The sequence below is a fragment of the Strongylocentrotus purpuratus genome, unplaced genomic scaffold (assembly GCF_000002235.5).
Source record: "Strongylocentrotus purpuratus isolate Spur 01 unplaced genomic scaffold, Spur_5.0 spur5_scaffold_6, whole genome shotgun sequence".
NCBI classification, from domain to species: Eukaryota; Metazoa; Echinodermata; class Echinoidea; order Camarodonta; family Strongylocentrotidae; genus Strongylocentrotus; species Strongylocentrotus purpuratus.
In genome coordinates, this window is record NW_022145612.1 from 23017430 (window position 1) to 23037156 (window position 19727).

At 36.0% G+C, this 19727-nt stretch overlaps 1 protein-coding gene across 2 annotated transcripts in view; it reads right to left on the reverse strand.

Moving 5' to 3' along the window:
- The window catches only part of LOC575541 (plexin-A2), an 85087-nt gene that overhangs the window by 21352 nt on the left and 44008 nt on the right, over positions 1–19727 (reverse strand). For both annotated transcript variants that reach the window (XM_030972214.1, XM_030972215.1), the window contains exons 5-9: positions 6721–6851; positions 3437–3575; positions 2284–2446; positions 1012–1220; positions 558–698 (exon numbers count right to left, since the gene is read on the reverse strand). In XM_030972214.1, coding sequence (XP_030828074.1) covers positions 558–698; positions 1012–1220; positions 2284–2446; positions 3437–3575; positions 6721–6851 — 783 coding nt within the window. The remainder of the gene's footprint in view (positions 1–557; positions 699–1011; positions 1221–2283; positions 2447–3436; positions 3576–6720; positions 6852–19727) is intronic.

Genomic DNA, 19727 nt, shown 5'->3' on the forward strand with positions numbered 1-19727 from the left:
AATATATATGAGCTACAGGATAGAGCTTTGCAAAAATCAATTTCATATGACGGATGAGTTAGATGACATTAATGACCGTGTAAAATATTCTTTAATAAATGGCTAGGATTATCATCCTTAATATGGTATAAAGCCCACGTTTATCCATTGCTTGAAGTACACTTGCTTTGAGCAGACCGATGAAATTTGATCTGTCGATGAATAATCTGTGCAAATTGCACATATTTCAAATTATGATGGTTGTCATAACTCAATATCCCCCATCAAATTCCTCATTCTAAATGGTCCATGAATTCAATCTTAAAGATATATCTCTCATTTTCAACCTCACTGATTCTGTGTAAACAGATCAATTCATCATTAAATGCAATGAAAAATGACTGCTTTTCAACCTCACACGAATTGTAAAAAGGGTTCGGTTTTTAGCCTCTTAAAGAAAAGAAAAATATTCATATGTGACTAAATGAACTTTTAACAAAGGGGAAGGGTTGATATTTGTGTTAATCTAATTATTCAGTTTCTGAGCTAAGAGTGCTGTGATCCCTAAAGATTCTCACCAGGGGAGCCAGCAAATTGGCAACATTGAGCTGGACGTTCTTCTGAATTCCAGCTGGTATCAAGATCTCTGTATCATCACCGAGGCCCACACGAGGGCAGTATTCTTGACCAACCAAGTCGGTGGCCGATGGAGTGGCCGTCTGAAAACAGAAAATATTTTCAATGAAATAAACATTTTCAATCATTATAATCATGGACTAAGAACATGATTCATTTTCCATTTCCATCAATCATCATGACAAATTTCAAAATTGAACTGCTTTAAAGAAGTAATTCATTTATTCGATCATCAATACAATTTCTCATTGGTAGGTCTTAGTTTTCACCACAAAGGACATTTAAAAGTCCTAAGAAGCTACAAGAGTTTAAGACTCACATTTTCAGTGCACATGTATTGCATTAGAAAGGCACTCCTAATAAAAAAAATGTTTTTATCGAGCAGGAATGACTTACCCCTACACCCAAAATGATTCCCTCAGGTTGACACTGGCCTAGATTGACTGTGCACATGGTCTCGTAGCCGCACCAGTTACAACCAAACGCCTGCGCAACACACTCAGAACATGTGGAGAAAGTACTGCACTGGTAGAAATAGAAGTCTGTGGAAACGACATCGACGTTTGTCTTGGTGTGCCTCAAGGTGAGCTCCACTTGCGTAAAACCTGTTAGGAGAATGAACGTGGATTATTTGAAATTGAGCATGTATTAGAGTGGTAAATGGATTATTGTATTTCTGGGTACCTCTTTAAAAAGTCTCGTGAGCATTTGAAGAAATTCTGTCATAAGAAACTGTTTTGTTATTTGATACCATACACAAACAATCAAAATTTCTAAATGAGATTCCATAGACACTTGAGTTTCTTCTCAAGTTACTTTTAAGAAGTGTAATGGGAGCTTGTTTTCGAATGGTATATAATCAAGGTATTATACAGCATTTAAAAATTTAATCTTTCTTAATCTATTTCTTTATTAAATAACCATGCGAAAATCGACAGTGTCTCTCAAAACAAGGTTTGTTATTGTTCACTGAATTCTCCCTGTATTAATACCCTGAATCTACAGCTCAACGTCAAAGTGGCTGAGTTAATACAGAGTGGTGTTAAATGGATTACTGCATTGACTATCCCCACGGAGATGGAGATCCGCTGGTCTAGCATTCATGCTAATTTCATCTTCAGCAGGACTGAGCTAATGGATGGGGGATACTTCCAAGTGGCATATAGACAAGAATAAGCGACTGCTTGGATCAAAGCACGATCTCAGCTCAAGAAAATGAAACTGTTTATTTCTATCAATATCAAATGGACAAAATCGTGTGCTGAGAGCCAAGATGAGAGCCAGGATGGTGTTTAATCACATCATTCAATGCAGGGCTATTGCCCTTTTGGCCCTAAAAAGAAGACAATGATATAAACTTGTTATGGTGAGGAGAAATCTACTGGATGTTGATGTTATCTATTGATAATTTTGTCTTTTAAACACTTCTGTCTGAAGAAGTGACAGGAGTCCCACTTTGTAAAATAAAATAAGTTTTTATCTTCTATAGAGGACAATGTCATTCTAAAAGAAATATGTGAAGGACATAATTTCAAAGAAACCGAATTGTAAAAGGTTTAAGCGGTATTAAAGTGGCACTAAAGGACTGAAAGATTCCAACGCTTAATTCTTCAAATTTTAATCCAGATTAAATCTAATTCCTGTATTAAACATCCCATTTTGACTCACCATCAACCGGTTCGAGAATGTCAGGAGGGGTGTAACATGTGACCACCGTGCGACTGGGGATGGTGGTGTTGACTGCTGCAGGTTTGTCTCCTAGGTCGCCAAAGATACATTGGTATGCCTCCGAGACATCCAGAGCAGGGAGATTCAGTACTGTGATGTGAAGCTGTGAGAACACAAGGAACATATGAAGCTTAATATACCTTGTCTAAGATTCATGACCATTAGAGGATAGTACAAAAAAATATTTAAAAAACATCTGAGATACATTTATTATGCATCATCTGATCACACATCTCCTTGGGGCCAGAAGGGCATTAATTCATATGGGTTAATGACTTTCTGGCTCAAAACAAGTGATATTGTCCCCTGAAAGCTGAAGGGGTGTTAACTGTATGTTAAATGACAAAAGTCAACACTCTTTTAGCTTTCAGCTGTTTCAGCAGACAATACAAGACGAGAAAAGAATCACCAAATTCCACACCTCCATTTACTTTACCCTTATCTAGAGATCTGTAAAGTTCAGAGTACTATCTATACAAATAAAATATGACCAGAAACGAAACAAAAAATAAATATTTAAAGACAGAAAAATATTGTTTTAGCTTAGTACTTGTAGGAGGAAAAGAGTGGTTTATGGAAATCAATAGTACTTAATCACCAGAAGAAGCATATGAAAGGAAGTACAGCAATTAATTAGTAAAAGACATTCTTGCTATTAAAGGGATTCGGTAACTTTGTCTCAGATTCTGAAACAAAATTCTGGATTTAGTTCATGTTGCAATGATAATTATAGACCTTTAGGGCAGTCAGGAACCCCATGACTTTTACAAGCCGATCGCCTGTCTGATTATCAAGATATTTATGATTGGAATTACAAATTTTGAAAACCGTTTGCCAAACATTTTTCATAACACTACAGTCTATTGGGTGAAAAGAATATGTTAAAACCGGTAACTCAAAGATTTTTACTTTTTTGAGGCACTTCTTGATCATTTTGAAGTGCAATTTTTTTAGGGCTTCAATTTAACACCATATCACAGACACTGATAACACGTAGGGCCGTGTATCGCAGATTTAACATTGTTAAACGATCCCTTTAATAAAACGTATTAACACTAGTACCACTTGAGAGAAGATTTGAAGGACCACTTACCATAATGGTTGTTCCGCTGTCGGTGTTTGGAGGAGTTATCTTCTCGATTCTTGTATTTTCATCATCCCTGGTCAACCAACGATGAGGTAGGTTAGGGTTCTCCACACCAGGGCATTCAAACTCAACCCCTCTTGTGCACCTGTAAAGCAAAGGGATTATTCAAGATCGATATAATTATATAATCATGTTCCTTGAGTAAATGTATATTATTTTGAAAAAACACTTAGATCAAAAGTTTTTGATAACATTGAATAAAATTGCTTCTTTCTACAAATGAAATCAAGATCTTGCACATGATGAAGTGACTAGAAAATGAGTGAGTAATGAATCAATGAATAACATTTTGGAATCGAAACACTCCAAGAAAGGAGTTGGAAAACTGCATATATGGTTGCACACACAATCATAAATCTTATTGTATTTTAGGAGCCATTGTATACGTAGATCAATATTAAATGCACTTTAACTGAATAAAAAAAAAAGCAAAAGACAAGACGGTGTGAAGTATACACAACTGGGAACTAACTTCACTTCATATTATCCCTCATGCTCATGAAGTATCCATTACATGCATATTATGTTTTCAACTCAGAAGCAAAGCATACACACATTTATGTCAAACTGCACCGCTTTGAGTCAGTCACTGTCCTTGGTTTTCTAGTCATAACAACACCTGTAGCTATCTAAACACCCTCCACTTCTCTATCACATTTCAGACAAAACATTCCCTAAACTTGGACAAGCTCTTGTCAACCCCTTTACTTCTTGACTATCGTACTTTGCATACATTACTGTGTGCTCTTCTACCTTGCATACTTCTCAACCCCACCCCCCCCCCCCCCCCCGTTTCGCTTTCTTCCTATCTCTCTCTCTCTCTTTTTCTTTCATTTTCATTTTCTTTCTCTATCTCTCTAGCTTTCTCAATTTTGCTCCAACCACTCTGAATACAATGTACATCTCTCTCGCTCGCTCTATCTATCTATCTCTCCCTCCCCTTCTCTCCCTCGCTCTCTATCTTCCCTTTCTTCTCTCTCTCTCTCAAGTTTCTCTGTCTCTGTCTGTCTCTCCCTCCCTCTTTCTCTCCTTCCCTCACTATCTCCCTCTCTCTCACTCTCTCTTTCTCTCTCTCCTTCTCTCCCCTCTCTCTCCCTCTCTCCCTCTCCTGCTCTCCCTCTCTCTCTCCCTTCATTATCTCCATTACCCTTTCTTGTTCTCTCTATACATCATGTTTACTTTCAGGATGTATCAGGTCTCGTCCTACATACCTCTTCATTTCATTGTGATCATAAAGACATGCAAGTTTGGCAAGCTTTATCAAATGATCGCCACGCAAATTCAATCACCTGGCGCTCAGTGTAAAAGTTCATACCCATTCCTCCCACTAGCATTAAAGCAGACAAATAACCTTCCATACATATTAATATTTTCAAATCTTCAATGACTTATCAAAATAGTATGCATTTTTAGGTTTTGTTATTAGACGACCTGCTTCGATACTTATCATTATGAAATACGAAAACTTCATAATTTTATTTTTAAAATACAACGTGGCACTGAACAGCCGGTGCCTTTAACGCGAGTGCTTTCCACACCAGCGGCTAAATTGAATCAACTTGCGCAGTGCCCTGTGGGGGTTTAACGAAACCAACACCACATTACATACATTAGGATATCCTGATTCTAATGATAAATATGGACTGCACTTCTAAATCCACTTGCACCAAGTACAAGCTGAGCAAACATCCATTTCTCCTTTATTTTTATTTTATTTCCCTCTTTTCTTTATTCACTTTATACCCTTTTAAAGCATAGATTTTACACTTCTCTTCCCCAATTTGTATCCCCTGAAGGCTGAACTCTTTTTGGGGATATATTTGAAGCACATTAAAGTCAATGTTTGATATCTTTGTAAAAAACAGGAAAAATACTCCTTCCTTGTCGATACACATCATGTAAATATTAATACACAAAAGTGTTTTTACCAAAAAGGATTTATCTATTGTATCAATTCTTTTAGAATTTCTTTAAACCAATATTTTTAGAACTATACCACTTTCTGGAGACATTAATCCTCCTGATTGTTACAAAAAAATTAAAGTTATCATCTATCATAAAACTCTTTCAACAGCTTATCTATCTGTTTATCAACTTACATTGCCAATTTACATCAAGTTTATTGCAGATTTGTCCCATTTTCTTCAAGGCTAACAAATGAGATTTTCTTTCAGTGGCAAGTAAATCAATATTTGATGAATGACAATGGTTTCATGCACATCCAAAAGATCCACTGTTTGACGAGAGACATCGATTTATCATTTTATGGTTCAGTGATAAGTGAACTTCATGCCTGGTAGTCTGGGTGTAATTGCACCATTCAAAGTAAAAAGACTATGACCACAATGAGATGAATTCAACCCCCTAAATTTTAGCAAGCGTGAATAAAATATAACGTGAATGATTTATTTCATGATATTCTATGAGGTGTTGGTTTATTATATTGTGATCAGAATGGAAATTGAAGCATGATTTGTTCAGAATCAGTGATATCAGTGATAAGTGAACTTCATGCCTAGTAGTTTGGGTTTAATAGCACCATTCAAAGTAAAAAGACTATGACCACAATGAGATGAATTCAACCCCCTATACACACTAACTAGCACAAATAAAATGATTTATTTCATGCTTTTCTGTGAAATGTTGATTTATTATATTGTGATCCCAATGGAAAGACAAGCACGATTCCTTTGGAAAACAGGCAATTTAAACACCCAATGAGACAGAGCTTTATAATAACAAACACCTCATGATAATGGGAGTCCAATAAAATTCCCCTTTTTAAAACTTGAAATAATTGCTATGAAATCCAATCCCGTGCCAAACTCAGCATTGTGAGGTCATTAACCTGGAAGGAAGTGAAAGTCATTTAGTGCAATTCATGAGGACGGATCACATTACATTTTATTCCAGAATTAATCAATTATCAGAGATTCTGATTCAAGAAAAATATATCCCAGCAATCCCTCATACAAGATTAGCATGCATGGTGAGATTAGAATCGGACATAAGCTTTTAATCCCGACACTAGTTATCCATAGCTGCGTTTACTAAGGGACTATGCCACTGCTCTGAATTTCCCCCAGTTTTAAAAAGGCACCAGCAGGGTTTTATTTGTGGTCTGTTTTCCGAGTCTCAGAACACTGAATTCAAGGAGATATAGAATGCGTAACGCAAATACGGTTCATGTTACATTTTCTGCCCTCCTCGATCCAACCCCATGGCCTCACCTTTGATAGAGAGAGCACCATCCACAGTAGGGATCTCCGACGGCGGCGACGTCATCCTGCCCTCCTGCTCCTCCTACGCACTCTGAGAAAGTGGTGTACAATTCACACTCCTCCACCGGGACCTTGGTAACCTGCACCCGAAAAAGAAACAAAACAAAACATGACATGAAAAATGAGAAGAGAATATCTGTCATGTGTGTAGTGAGAAAATTGAGACATTCTAAGGAGACATTGGACACTTCGTTTGGGAGTAATGTGCTCTGTTTAGTGCGGCCTAAGATGCCAATTAAGATTTAGGTTCTTGGTGTTAACGTGTTTGGGGGTGTCTAGGGAAGTGATGGGGGAGATGAGAATTAAGATGCTGTGAATCGGAAAGATGGAAAAAAATGTATTCGGCAGACTTTAACCAGATTGCGATCTACTCTTGCTGAAATAAAGAGGAAAAAATCAATCTTGTTTTTTTCACATAAATGATGGTTGACTTAACGGTTGTGGATGGATGTGTTGAGCTAAGTAAGGTATCATTGGTTGATCTTAGGAATAAGGTTTCTTGCTAGATATTTCCCAGTGGATGTGATTGCTATTCCAAAGGAAACCCCTGGACAGCTCTTTCACAATCAAATCAATCAAGCATACATCTTGAAAGGTTGACGTTTCTTTGGGGAGTTGTTGGAACATGCCATGTACAGTATACCAACTGGTCATTTTTTCTGGATATCTTTAATAACTTGATTGTTTATTTAAATGATGTGTTCAAGTCAACATCTTTTTTGGAGGGGAGGGGAGGGGAGGGGAGGGGTGTCGAAAGATAAACACTTGGTCACAGACTCTTGTTGTTTAGTGGCATATAGATGTCAATTTTCATGGGGCAGGTGTCAAATAATGCTTTAATACCTTTCACAAGGAAACAAAAATCACCAAGAACAACCAACAACTAAATAAGAGGAAATTTGAGATGTGAGAGAAGCAGGCAAGAACTTGTCCACATTCCATCACTAAAGCTCTTATCTTTCAACAATGAGATTCTACTTCCTGGTGATATTAATAATACTTTCACATCCTTTTCCTCTTCCTTTAAGAAAGATGAAACATTTGTGCATCCTAATCGGGAGGTCAAGCCAAGCTATCCGAGGTATTACCCTAAAACACAATTCCTAGTCTGGATATCTGTCATGCTACTGACAGATATTCAATGTTCGATTTCTCGCCAGGGTACACAGTTCATCCTTGAGGGAATATCATCCCTGTCGACAACTAACATACTTGTCATACAACATATACACAACATTCCTTTAAAACTACAGATTTTCTATGAGAAGCCTTTGAATATAAATCTCCCTTAGAACTGTGCTCAGGATACTGTAAAGGAAAAGTATTCATTCATCAGTTTATATGTTCCATAGTCTCTGGTTGTTGTACAAATGTTCCACTATAGTGCTTCGGGAAATGAAACAAGCAGCAGAGTTGAAGAAATTAGGCGGTTCTGCAATGATATGTCATTCCTAAATAATTGTGCAAATATCATCTCGTCAGAAAGTAGACAGACCTTCTCTATCAGCCAGCAAGGACACATCGCCACTTAGGACTGCATAGAGACGTAGCTTTTTGATAGATTTATAAGCCCTCACATTTGTAAGCACATACCTGGGGTGTTCTCTTGAATCAAATTGGAAAGGCTGAAGATAAGTGCCGAGGTATCTACACAAATCGTGCAAACAAATGCAGTGTCATATTCTGTTTAATTCAAGGTCACACGACTATTCTTGTTATATAATTGTATCACGAATAACGCAGGAAAGAGAATACTTTCGTTGGAATTTGTAAGGTTGTCAGAGGCAGGGGACTTTTTGCTCTCCTTACCTCACGATCCGTGCTCACAGTAGGATACCATAGAGTTGACTCCCTATTTTAATCCATTACTTTTGACAGGGCGTGTTTCAAAGTGATTCCAGCCATACAGAAACAAACCACTACAATGTGCAAACTGATGTGATACCAACAATTCTAAGACGGCAGAAGTGAAAAATAAATAATTCTATTTAGGATATTATAAACAAAAATTGTAGAGACTGAAGAAAGAATAAGATCTCATTAAATCTGCTAATCAAAACATGGGAAATCCACAATAGATTTGTGTAAATGTGTGTATATCATAATCCAGTTTCAATTTCAGGCAATATACAAAAGAAAAGCTAACTTACTTGATACAACCAAACTTCAGAAAAATATGAAATGTAAAGTCTAGATCTACCCACTTACTTTAAAAAAAAATCCAATGATTAACAACTAATAATTTGATCCAACAAGTAATAACATATCAAAGTGACATTCTATACCGGTAAGCACTATTTCTGGTCTCTGCAAACTCACTGACCGAATCTTGTTGATGGTGCCAACAACAAACTTTTTCTTCTTTATTCTGTAGCTGTGGGATCCTTACCCCCCCCCCCCCCCCCCCCTACTCCCTGAATGATAAACCTTGCCTTTTCATCTCACCCTGGTCAGTGACCAAAATATATGGGATCTTAAACAAGTTTAGGGACAACACCAAAACAAGTTCATAAGCTGGGTAGTGATAGACACGCATGGGAAAATGACAAGGGTACAGCTGCTCCAAGACAGCTGAGCTACAAACCCCATATCAGATTCACCAATCATCAATCAATCTTGGAAGATTCCTACAAGATTCAACAACTAGACATGTTCACACTTTCAGAACGTTTTCTTCTCCATGACATTTCCTGAAGATTTCTTCAGGATTCAACCACTGGACATGTTCTCACTTTCAGATTTGTTGGAGTATAGGAGAACGTTTTACTTCTCCAAAATACATTTCTTGGAGATTTCTTCAGGATTCAACCACCGGTCATGTTCACTCTTAACAATGCAGTGTCGAGGAAAATATGCTATTCTCCATAACACAGGTCAATTTGTTTTAATTAATATATTTTCAACCCTTTTACGACTGAATTCTCTCATTCATTCCTATTGGTTTTAAAACGGGACCTCCTGGTTCCTATACACAATGGGTTAACAGGATATTTCCAGTCCTAGCTGTGTTGTTGCAGAAGCTCAGAACATGTGGATCAATGTGTAAAAATACACAAGCATAACTCTTTAATCGTGCAAAAGCAAAGTGTTGAAATGAAGAGTAATAAGCTTAACACATTCATAGATATATTGGATTTTTAATTTGAGTGTTCTTGCTAAAAAAAGAATAAAAGATTGATGGTGACTATTTTTGTCAAATAACTTATGTGTACACAAGCTTCATTACTGTTTACAGATTTGGTAAGTCACTAAGTGCAAACACCCCGCCTACTTTTTCCTGTCCACCCACCGAAGCTAGGTGATGGGGAGACAGACAACATCATCATAATGAAGGGCGGGCGTGAATCAGGAAATTAATAATGGTGTGGTGTCAGGAAATAATGATTGCTTTACCACAGGTACGAACGAACGATGAGGTGAACTTCAGGAGGTGGTGGTTATTAAAATCTCGGCTTGAAAAAAAAACAGAGAACAGAGTGTATGGTCAGAATGGCTCCTAGTACTACCCCCGTGGTCTATAAAACTTGACTGGGCTTCTATATTTCAGTACGATATAGTATGTTTAGACAAAGAAAATGATTGCATAATCACTATTATCATTTGAGTCCGAGAGTGCATGATATGATAATTTACTATATCCTAGTTTTGAATATACTTTATCATTGCTTGGAGCCAGAAAGGCAAACATTTATTCATACTTAATGCCCTTCTGGCTCTGAACTAACATTATATCCTCTATGCTTTTTGTTTACATAAATATAAAAATTAACATGTGTCATCGATTTCATATCTAGATTTTTTCAAATATATAAATCAGTCAGTATATTGAAATTGCATATGAAGATCTATGGAAACATGATTCTTGTGCAATTTCAACAACTGAATCTCCTTTCTATTTTTCCTATTTTCATCCAAATAGCCGGTACCCAGACAGTTCATCCAGACAGCAGAGGTGTTATTTGGCAAAACAGTTCATGCTTATTGCATAATTAATTTCATATCCTCTACAAGGAAAACAATTTTCATTTCAACAACATCAAATGACGAATCAGCTTCTTACCCTGCACTGCAATCCTTTACAATGGGAGGAAACAAAAATTGATTTGCCCAAACCAGGAAACGATATCATAAGAGGTAAGAGCTAGCCAAGAAAATATTGCAATGTTCCATCAAATGGAAATGTAAGGAAATGTTTGCACTTTGTCTCGCACGAATGTGGTTTTAACAATGGTGTCACCAAAGGAAAAAACTTCAGTCATAACATCCTGAGTCTAATATGGCAAACAGAGACATTTCAGTATCATATTGTTTCATATATTCTTTGATCTCCTTTTTGAAAATGTATTTATGGAGCAATAATTAAGGGCATAATTATTTTAAATTTCTTTGTATGGAAATCACAATTTGCTGGGAGGGGGGGGGGGGGGGGGTGACCTTAATGGTAATAAAGAGGAGTGAGCTAAATACACTTCTTCATGAACAACCTTATTCCCATCTTATTGGGTTTAAAAAATATTAAAAATTCACAGATTGAGAAATTAAAAACATCTTTATGATGTTCTATCGAGGAGGATATTACAAAGCTGGTATCTCTTTGGTTCTATAATGTATTTCTTCCCTTTAAATTCTCTTGAAAATCTACTTTATTCTCATCTTTTTTCTTTGATGAAAAAAATTAAAAGGTGGACAAACCTAATAGATTTCAATGATAATGTATCTTGGCTTTCTTCCCTTTAAACCACCAAATGAACTTGATAAGCTAGATTTAATGAGATTCATCAATTCACTCCAAACTTCATTTCCAACCGAGAGTAAGTTGAATAAGACTTCCTTGAAGGGTCTGGGAACCAATATTCACCGGGGTCTGCTATTTTCATAAAGTTGTTTTCTTCACAACAACTATGATGCCTTAACCATTGACAAAATAGGTTATTACATCCACAACTCCAATTTTCTCACGAGTCTTCAAGATAAATATTGGCTGTCAAGAAATGGTATAAATAGATATCTAATTTCAAGTTTGCCTAGATGTTTATGCCAGTTTTCCTTACATGCTATAGCATATGCAGAGTCAATCAGACATTTCTAAAAAAAAAACGTACAGAGTCTGTTGGGGAGCAACTTTTGGTTGCTTGTAAACCTGGTAGAGAATAAGTTTTTACATTAAGTAAAGTCTAATAACAAAATTTAGCAAGTGAACTTGATTGTTGTAACAAAAACAAGGGAGTAAAACTCTGCTCTTATCATCATGCTTGATATTGAATAAACTATTATCAAATCATAAAATATACTTGAACAAAATAACCAAAACACCTTTATGCTTGTTGATGTGCTGTGACATTGGCAGCTATGCTGTGTAATATTTTGTTTCTGTCAGTTTAGTCAAGGAGGGAAACTCTTTGGTTTAGTAATCTAATTCTGCAATTTCTTCTTCCAATTGAATTGTCATTGTTGGTGAAGACGAATCTACGTAAATCATATTTAAAAAATATATATCATTGGTCACTTGAATAATGTGATTCAAAAATGGAAAATAGACTACTGGAAGAACAGCTATATGAGAAAATATTTGTAAATAAACCTCCTTATTCTCATCTGTTTCCTTATTGGAGCTTACTATTATCTCAATATTAAGGAAGTTAATTTTATGCCTCAATTTGGATAACACTTTCAACAGGAGGGATAATGTTAATGAAACAAGATTCACACACTAATTTGTCATATCCGCCAATCTCTAGAGCTATACCAAATTTCTTCCAAGGAGCAGAATGATTAAAAGTCGCAAGAAGATGAGCTCATTTGTCAATAGTGATGAGTTTACAACATGATGTAATATTACTGGATCCTGTCTGGTCCAATACTTGGTTTCAGATGAGTGAATAGGGGTAGCTTGGAGAGAAAGAGAAAAATAGAGAAAGAGAGAAAGAGAGAGAGAGAAAGGGAGAGAGAAAGAGAGAGAGAGAAAGGGAGAGAGAGAGAGAGAGAGAGAGAAATAGAGAGAGAGAGAGAGAGAAACTTGAGAAAGACAGTGAGATAAGGTAAGAGGGGAAGAAGAAGAATGAGAAGAAGAAGAAAAATTCAAAGAAGAATAAGAAGGAGATCACGATTTCTGTCTGTCTTTTTTTCTTTTCCATTTCTTATTCTTCTGGCTATGTCAAAAAAGCCTATAGCTCACAAAATCGGAGAAACATGTCGACATCTATTCCATCAGCACATTGGTTGGGTTTTGGAAATGCAATAAGCATGAATTTTTCTTGAGTTCTGCATGACACGACAAGTGATAAATCATCACCATCCTGAGAAAACTGAAGAAAACTTGACATTCCTATACTTTATGTATGTGACATTGCCATGGCAACAGACCTTTTTCAACACCATGCTTGCCCACCTGTATATAGCTGGAGGGTTTTTCAACACCCACCCTCCACGTATGAAGAATGTCAACAGGTGTATTGGGAATGGCTTTACTGTATGAACTTGAGAAGAACATTCCCAGAATAGAAGCCTCCCAGGGATCATGCACGTATACACCCCCTTGTCCCCTGGCCCTGGCTTCGAAAACTTCTAAACCCTTGGAAGATAATTATATTTAAAATTTTGAGTAAACATGTTGATTTGAACATATTGGTAGTTACTTATATTTGGAGATGTTTTTAATGAAATTACAGAATATAAATTTCACAGTTGACATTCGATGATCTGTAAAAGAACATTTTGAAGGAAAAAAAATACTCAGGTTGGTTTTTACATCAGTTCTTTCTAAAAATTTAAATAACTTTTTCTGATTATCAACAGCATAAATGCTTCTCAATAAGTTTTAGAAATGAACTTCTGGATTTAGATTTAATTCAATTCATTCTTTTAAACCCATAGTGGAATGTATAGACCAAGTGTAAGATTATTTCTTTCTGGTTATATGACACTTTACATGATAAAAATTCAGACTCAGCTGATTGATCAGACGCAACCAAACTTTGATCTTGCTTAATGGGTACGTTAATTAAACATCTTCGGAATGTGAAGAAGCTATCAGTAGTGCGTTTCTTCTCCTTTAACAAACAAAACTTTTATAGCACCTTACACTGAAGGGGAGAGACAGCAAACAAGGTTCAAAGATAATAATAGATTACAAGGGTTTGAGATCTAACCCCAATCCAATGAATTCTTTAATGTGAGGAATAATCAATTAATGACTATACTTGTGAGTGTTTGCATAGAATATGAAAAGATTAAAGGGAAATCCAACCTTTAATAGCAAACTTTTAAATCTAATATAAAGAAGATAAGGCAGAGAAGCATTCTGAGGAAAGTTTGAACAAAATTTGACATAAGAAAGTTATGAATTTTGACAATTGTAATCACTGGAGGTATGGGGATCTCAAATTGGCTGACTCTGTAATTTCACTGTTATGTAGTGGCAGACAACTTTCTTATTTGTTCCAACACACAAAATGGGTGGGGGAAAAAAATTCTTCAAAATGTATATTCCAGGAGGGCCTTCCTTTTTAGAGGACCTGTAACGATATACTTTCCATAATATAGAATAATGCCTGTCAGATATATTTCAAACTTTCGCTATTTCGGTTCACTTATTTTTCTGCTTTCATACAATTTGACAAAGGTTGGATTGCCCTTTAAACATTTGAATACAAAAGTTTTATTGTTTAATTTTAACTCAGATTATCATGATTGCTTTGGCAACAAAATAAAAAGCATGCTTAGAGCTCAGTTTACAAGCCAAACTTCCGAAATATGACCCCTATGAAAATGATATAACAAGCACTTTTGTTTACCCTTTTTATCAGCACATCTCCTCTCATAACGGAAGTTGAGAAAAAGAACAGCCATTTTAAGGACATGAAGTTTGCCCCAAATCTCTTTCTTTATTTGCTGTCTGCAATCTGTGTTTTATCAAAAACCAACTACACTTGATAAAGCATGAGAGGTTGATCAATAAATGGTCTCTTCTTAAATGATGGTTAGATTGCCTAATGGTGGTGCCTAGTGCTAATATTGACAATGAGTGTTGAGTAATGGTGGCTACAGTAAGAGCATGTTATTGAGCTACCTAGGTTTGAATGTAGGTTGCCAGGAAAAGGGAGATGTACAAGATGCAAGTGACAGAGAGGCAAACGGTAGAAAATAGGGAATACAGGAAGGAGGAAAGTGGTAAAAGAGGGAGGGGGGGGGGAGGGGTGATGAACAAGAATCAGATGAGAATGAAGGGGAAAGAATGACAAGATATAGCGAGAAATAAGACATTTATCATAATGAGGTAGGGCAGATGGAGATTCCTTATTTTCAAAACATCAGATAAGACATTCATCTTTTTGAAGAAGAAAAAATGAATTACCCCTTTATTGTTTCAAATTATAATCCAATTGATGGTTTCAAGTATATCAAGTTATCAACTAATCAACTACCAGAAAATAGTGTGAATAATTTCATCATGAAATTGACGACAAACAAAGCTGTATGTAAATTATTTCTACATTCAGCCAGACTACATTTCAACCAGGGGGTTACTAGGGTTTCCATATTACACTATGTATATTGTATATCCAGTAGTTATCTACTTAAAATGATTAGCGGATTTATTTTAACTATTGCAAGCCAAATGTTTATCATGGATTAAATCCTTTAAAAAAACATACTATCATTTGTTGCACTACATCCCATTATTAAGTAAATCAAGTGATGATTCATCCAATCAAGCTTATAAATAGCAGGATAATGATAGCATATACCAATACTTTTATCTTTAAAAAATAAGCTGAATTGATAAAGATGGAAGCATGTCTAACTGAAGCAATAAACATATTATTTAAAGCATAAACATTATCATGTTAGTGTTTCCTCCCTTCACATTTAATAAAATTGTCCACCACCCAAGAGAAATAGGGATGAGTTTCAGGGGAAAAAAAGGGGGGGGGGGCTACGTACTTTTCAAGCTTGCTTGCATGAAAATAACACTACCGTATTTAATTTTTTTTTGCATTGAACTTGATGCATTTTTGGGGGGCTCTTTTATGACTATCGGGAACTCTTTTCTTGACATTTCGGGGGCGATTCGCCCCGAGCCTCCATGCATTTTTTTCCCTGATTGCATTTCTAAAGACAAATCAATATGATCAAGTTACAAGCAAGAATAGAAATGGTCCACTGTAAATATTGAAGGAATCTTATAAATATTTATTTACTTTAATAGTATTCTATTCATCTGTTTGGTCCAAAGCATGAACAAATTAAACAAAACAAATTACAGAAATTTGAAAGGTAGATGCAGGGAGCAAAAGAATGCTCCTTTCTTGACTTTCTGTATGTTTAGACAGATCAGTATCCTTGCTTTTTCCCCTCTCACATCCTAACCAGCAGCCGCACTCATCATCCAAGACATCCAAAGTCCCAAGAGAAGTCTGGAGGAAAAGAGCTTTTATTGATCTCTTCCTTCCTACATTCTTATCCTTGGTCCTTTCCTCATCAAGGTCATGGTCTCAAACTTGCCTGGAGAAAACTTTTTCTTTTTCTTTTCTTTTCTTTTTGCCAAGCAAATTTTCTCCAGGGTACCGTGATAATCTTATTCAGAGGGAAACACATGTTTTATTACTTCTTTTAATTGACGTGTGTCTGTTGGAGTCAAGTTCTTCAATTGTTATGTCTACAAAATGCTTTCCTTACAAGGAAGCTTTGTCAATTTAATGTTTCTTTTGTTTCTTTAGCAAACATCCTCTTATGACATCTACCAAGGTTATTATGATTTTTAAAATGTAAAAAATATGTAATTTATAATTCAACCATCAAGACATGATGGCTTTTTGATTCAGTTGATGTTTTTTTGTATCATATAATAACATGACTGCAAATATTTCAATATCTTGGCGATCGTTTCATATTCCTCATCTACATGCATCTCTGAATTTTACCAAAACATAGACTTAGCCATTATAATTTAAAAACTAATTACATCTATAATTCTTTTAAATGATCTTTCACCTAAAAAGATATCCTCCTTCTCTCATTTTATTAGAGGAGCATCCACCTGTTTCCTGAGCATGGTTGAATTCACTTGACATGCAAATGTGTCATCGGTAGCTGGCCATCCCTGTAATGTCTCCAAGTGAACCCTAAGCTTGGAAGGATCGCATCAATCAACCTCACCATCATCACAGACAGCCATCCCTCCTCCTCCTCCTCACGAGATCGAGTCAGGGAGATGCGAGCTTTTAGAAAGAATTCATATCTACCTGATCAAGACAGCTACCCCCACTGACGAGAATGCAATCTAAATTGCTCCTCTATCGTTCAATTAAGACTAATAGCTTACTCAGCTTCAACTAATGTTACAAGATGTTATCCATCTACATTTGCGAGACAGAATAAACTTTCTTGTGTAAATTCTGGGCAAAATACCCATCGCCTTTCAAGTTTCTGTTATGATATTGCCTTATGTACAGCAGAATATTTCAGAAATAACATATTTATAACTTGTCAATAACAGCTGTTTCGTTATTCTATTATTCTGTGGTGGGATATTGCTTTAATCTGGACCATTCACAACATTAAATTGAAGGAAAGTTTCATGCATGCAAAAATTCTGGCTTACATTATTCAATGGACCTTTCATGGCATGAGAATGACATGTTTTCACAATGAGAGGCGAGGCATCTTAGAAAATGTCATTCATGATTTAACCCAACTTAGAGGGGGTCTGGAACAAGACAACCTGTTGATAGCTATGGCATTTCCCTTTAAGCATATGGACCAACCAGACCATAAGCTTTATCAGACAGTAGTTCCTATTGAAGACAGAACATATAATTCCGGGTAGGAAAAAGTGAAAATAAGACTTCGACTTGGGGCAATACCAATTCTCTTTTGTATCATCTTTTGAAACGTGTGTACATTACAGTACATTACATAATCTGGATTTGATTTCTATTGGCAATACAACAGAGTACCGGTAATGAAATTGCCTTTTAGCTATAGAGTTGAGTTCTTGGAAGTCTTTGTTTTGTGGCCATGTTAAAATACCACATACTCCAAACATCCATGTAAACAATATCTCATGCATCCATATTCAAAGCATGGAAGGAAAGCATCAAATATATGACTTAGCTGATTTGCGAATTGTAATCCAATCCTCTGTTTGTCTGGCTCTGTGTTTTTGTTTGTTTGTCAGTAATCAATTGGCTGTGATCTTGGTAATGTTATGTATATGGAACCCATGGTTTTAATCTGACACGATACACACTGCATGGAATCGCTATCATTCCTTAATTCATATCCTTTGTCTTCAAGAATGGGGGTATAGACCACAGGGTCTAATCAATCAGACAGAGCTTCGTTTAATCTCAAGGAAGAGGTAGTGATTATCAGCTTCCTGCCTGTGTACCGTAATTATAAAGGAACTTGGTATAGGTACGTAAACCAGAAGGTTAACTGATTGCATACCTTAATATCAAGCATGTCTCTATCATTAGATAATGACTACACAAATAATCTTGCTTTCTTCCTATTTTTATCATTTTCTGCTCTGCTTTCTCTCGTAAAAGATTAAAACAACTTCATCATGAGTTTATGAGTATATCATGAGTATATCATTTATTTTTGACAGATTAATTAAAGCTTGGGAAAATAAGGTCTTAATGAGGGAGAAATTAGAACTAAGAAGGGCATTCACAATCTCTTGCTTCATTAACATTGCCATTGTTTACAATGTCAAATCCAATAGTTTAGAATTTAGATCACAAGTCGGCTACATACATATAAGTAGGAGGAGATTTATAAGTATAGCCCTTCTTAAAGTACCTCCTTTACCATTCCTTTTTTATGATAAATTACATTTAATTCAAAGCCGTGTGCCTTGACCATTGAATTCTGCAAATATTTTAAAGAATCTAGTTTAATTCAAATGACCATACAGAATTCTCAATATCACCCATGCTGTGTTCACTGCTGGATAGTTTTGGGACACCAATTGAACAACAAAATTCTGCATTGCGTTCAGCTTATTAATCAATTTCAAGCCGCATTCTTGAAGAAAAAAAATAAAGCATGTAGAAATTGGAGAGAGTGCTGAGGTGACTTGGGTGAAAGCTGAGGTCAAGGTGCATGAATGATCATGTGAATCTGACAAACTCATCTTGATAATGACTCGCATTAATCCCACATAATGTCATATAAATTATAAGGTAGGCTGCAGGACCCGAGGTTAATGCAAAGACACCAAACAACATACTCCAAATTGAAGCGAAGTTCTGATGCCTTACACCAAATCCTAAGATATTTTGTTTTGTAAATGAACGTAGAGTAACAATTAATGTTAACATCTTAATTAGGCTAGTAAATTAAACAGGAAGCTGAATGCATAAGATCACAGCTTGAAAGATATACTCCATAAGTATACTTTATCAAATTAAACTGATCTGATGTAGCTACACTCCTGACAACAACAAAGATAACATAATTGCAATCAAGTATCATGCTATATACTGTACATATAGAAACAATTGTTATTGGACAGAGGCAATAAGACAGTGAGACTGGAAGGCGAGACTAGTCATACGTCGCCTTGATAAATGACTGGGATATGTCATGGCTAGCTGAACGATGTTCTTGATCTAGAACTAAGCCCATAACTAATCTAGATGAATGGGTGGGAAATCTTCGGAGATTGAACAAGTTATTATACTGTGATCAAATGTACATCATCTGCCTGATTGATTGCTTAATAATGCAGGACAGATCACTGTTTACTAACTTACTATCAGTCTCATTTCAAACCAAGGACCACTCTAAATCCTCTATATCCTCTTGATCTGGCCAAAGCATCCTTTTACTTCTAAACTAAATCCTCAATGAACAAAACAGACAGGGTTTCTTCCAAGTGTGCAAAACAAATTTTTTAACTGACTGAATTGTCTGACATCAACATTGACTCTCACGATCCGTATCTG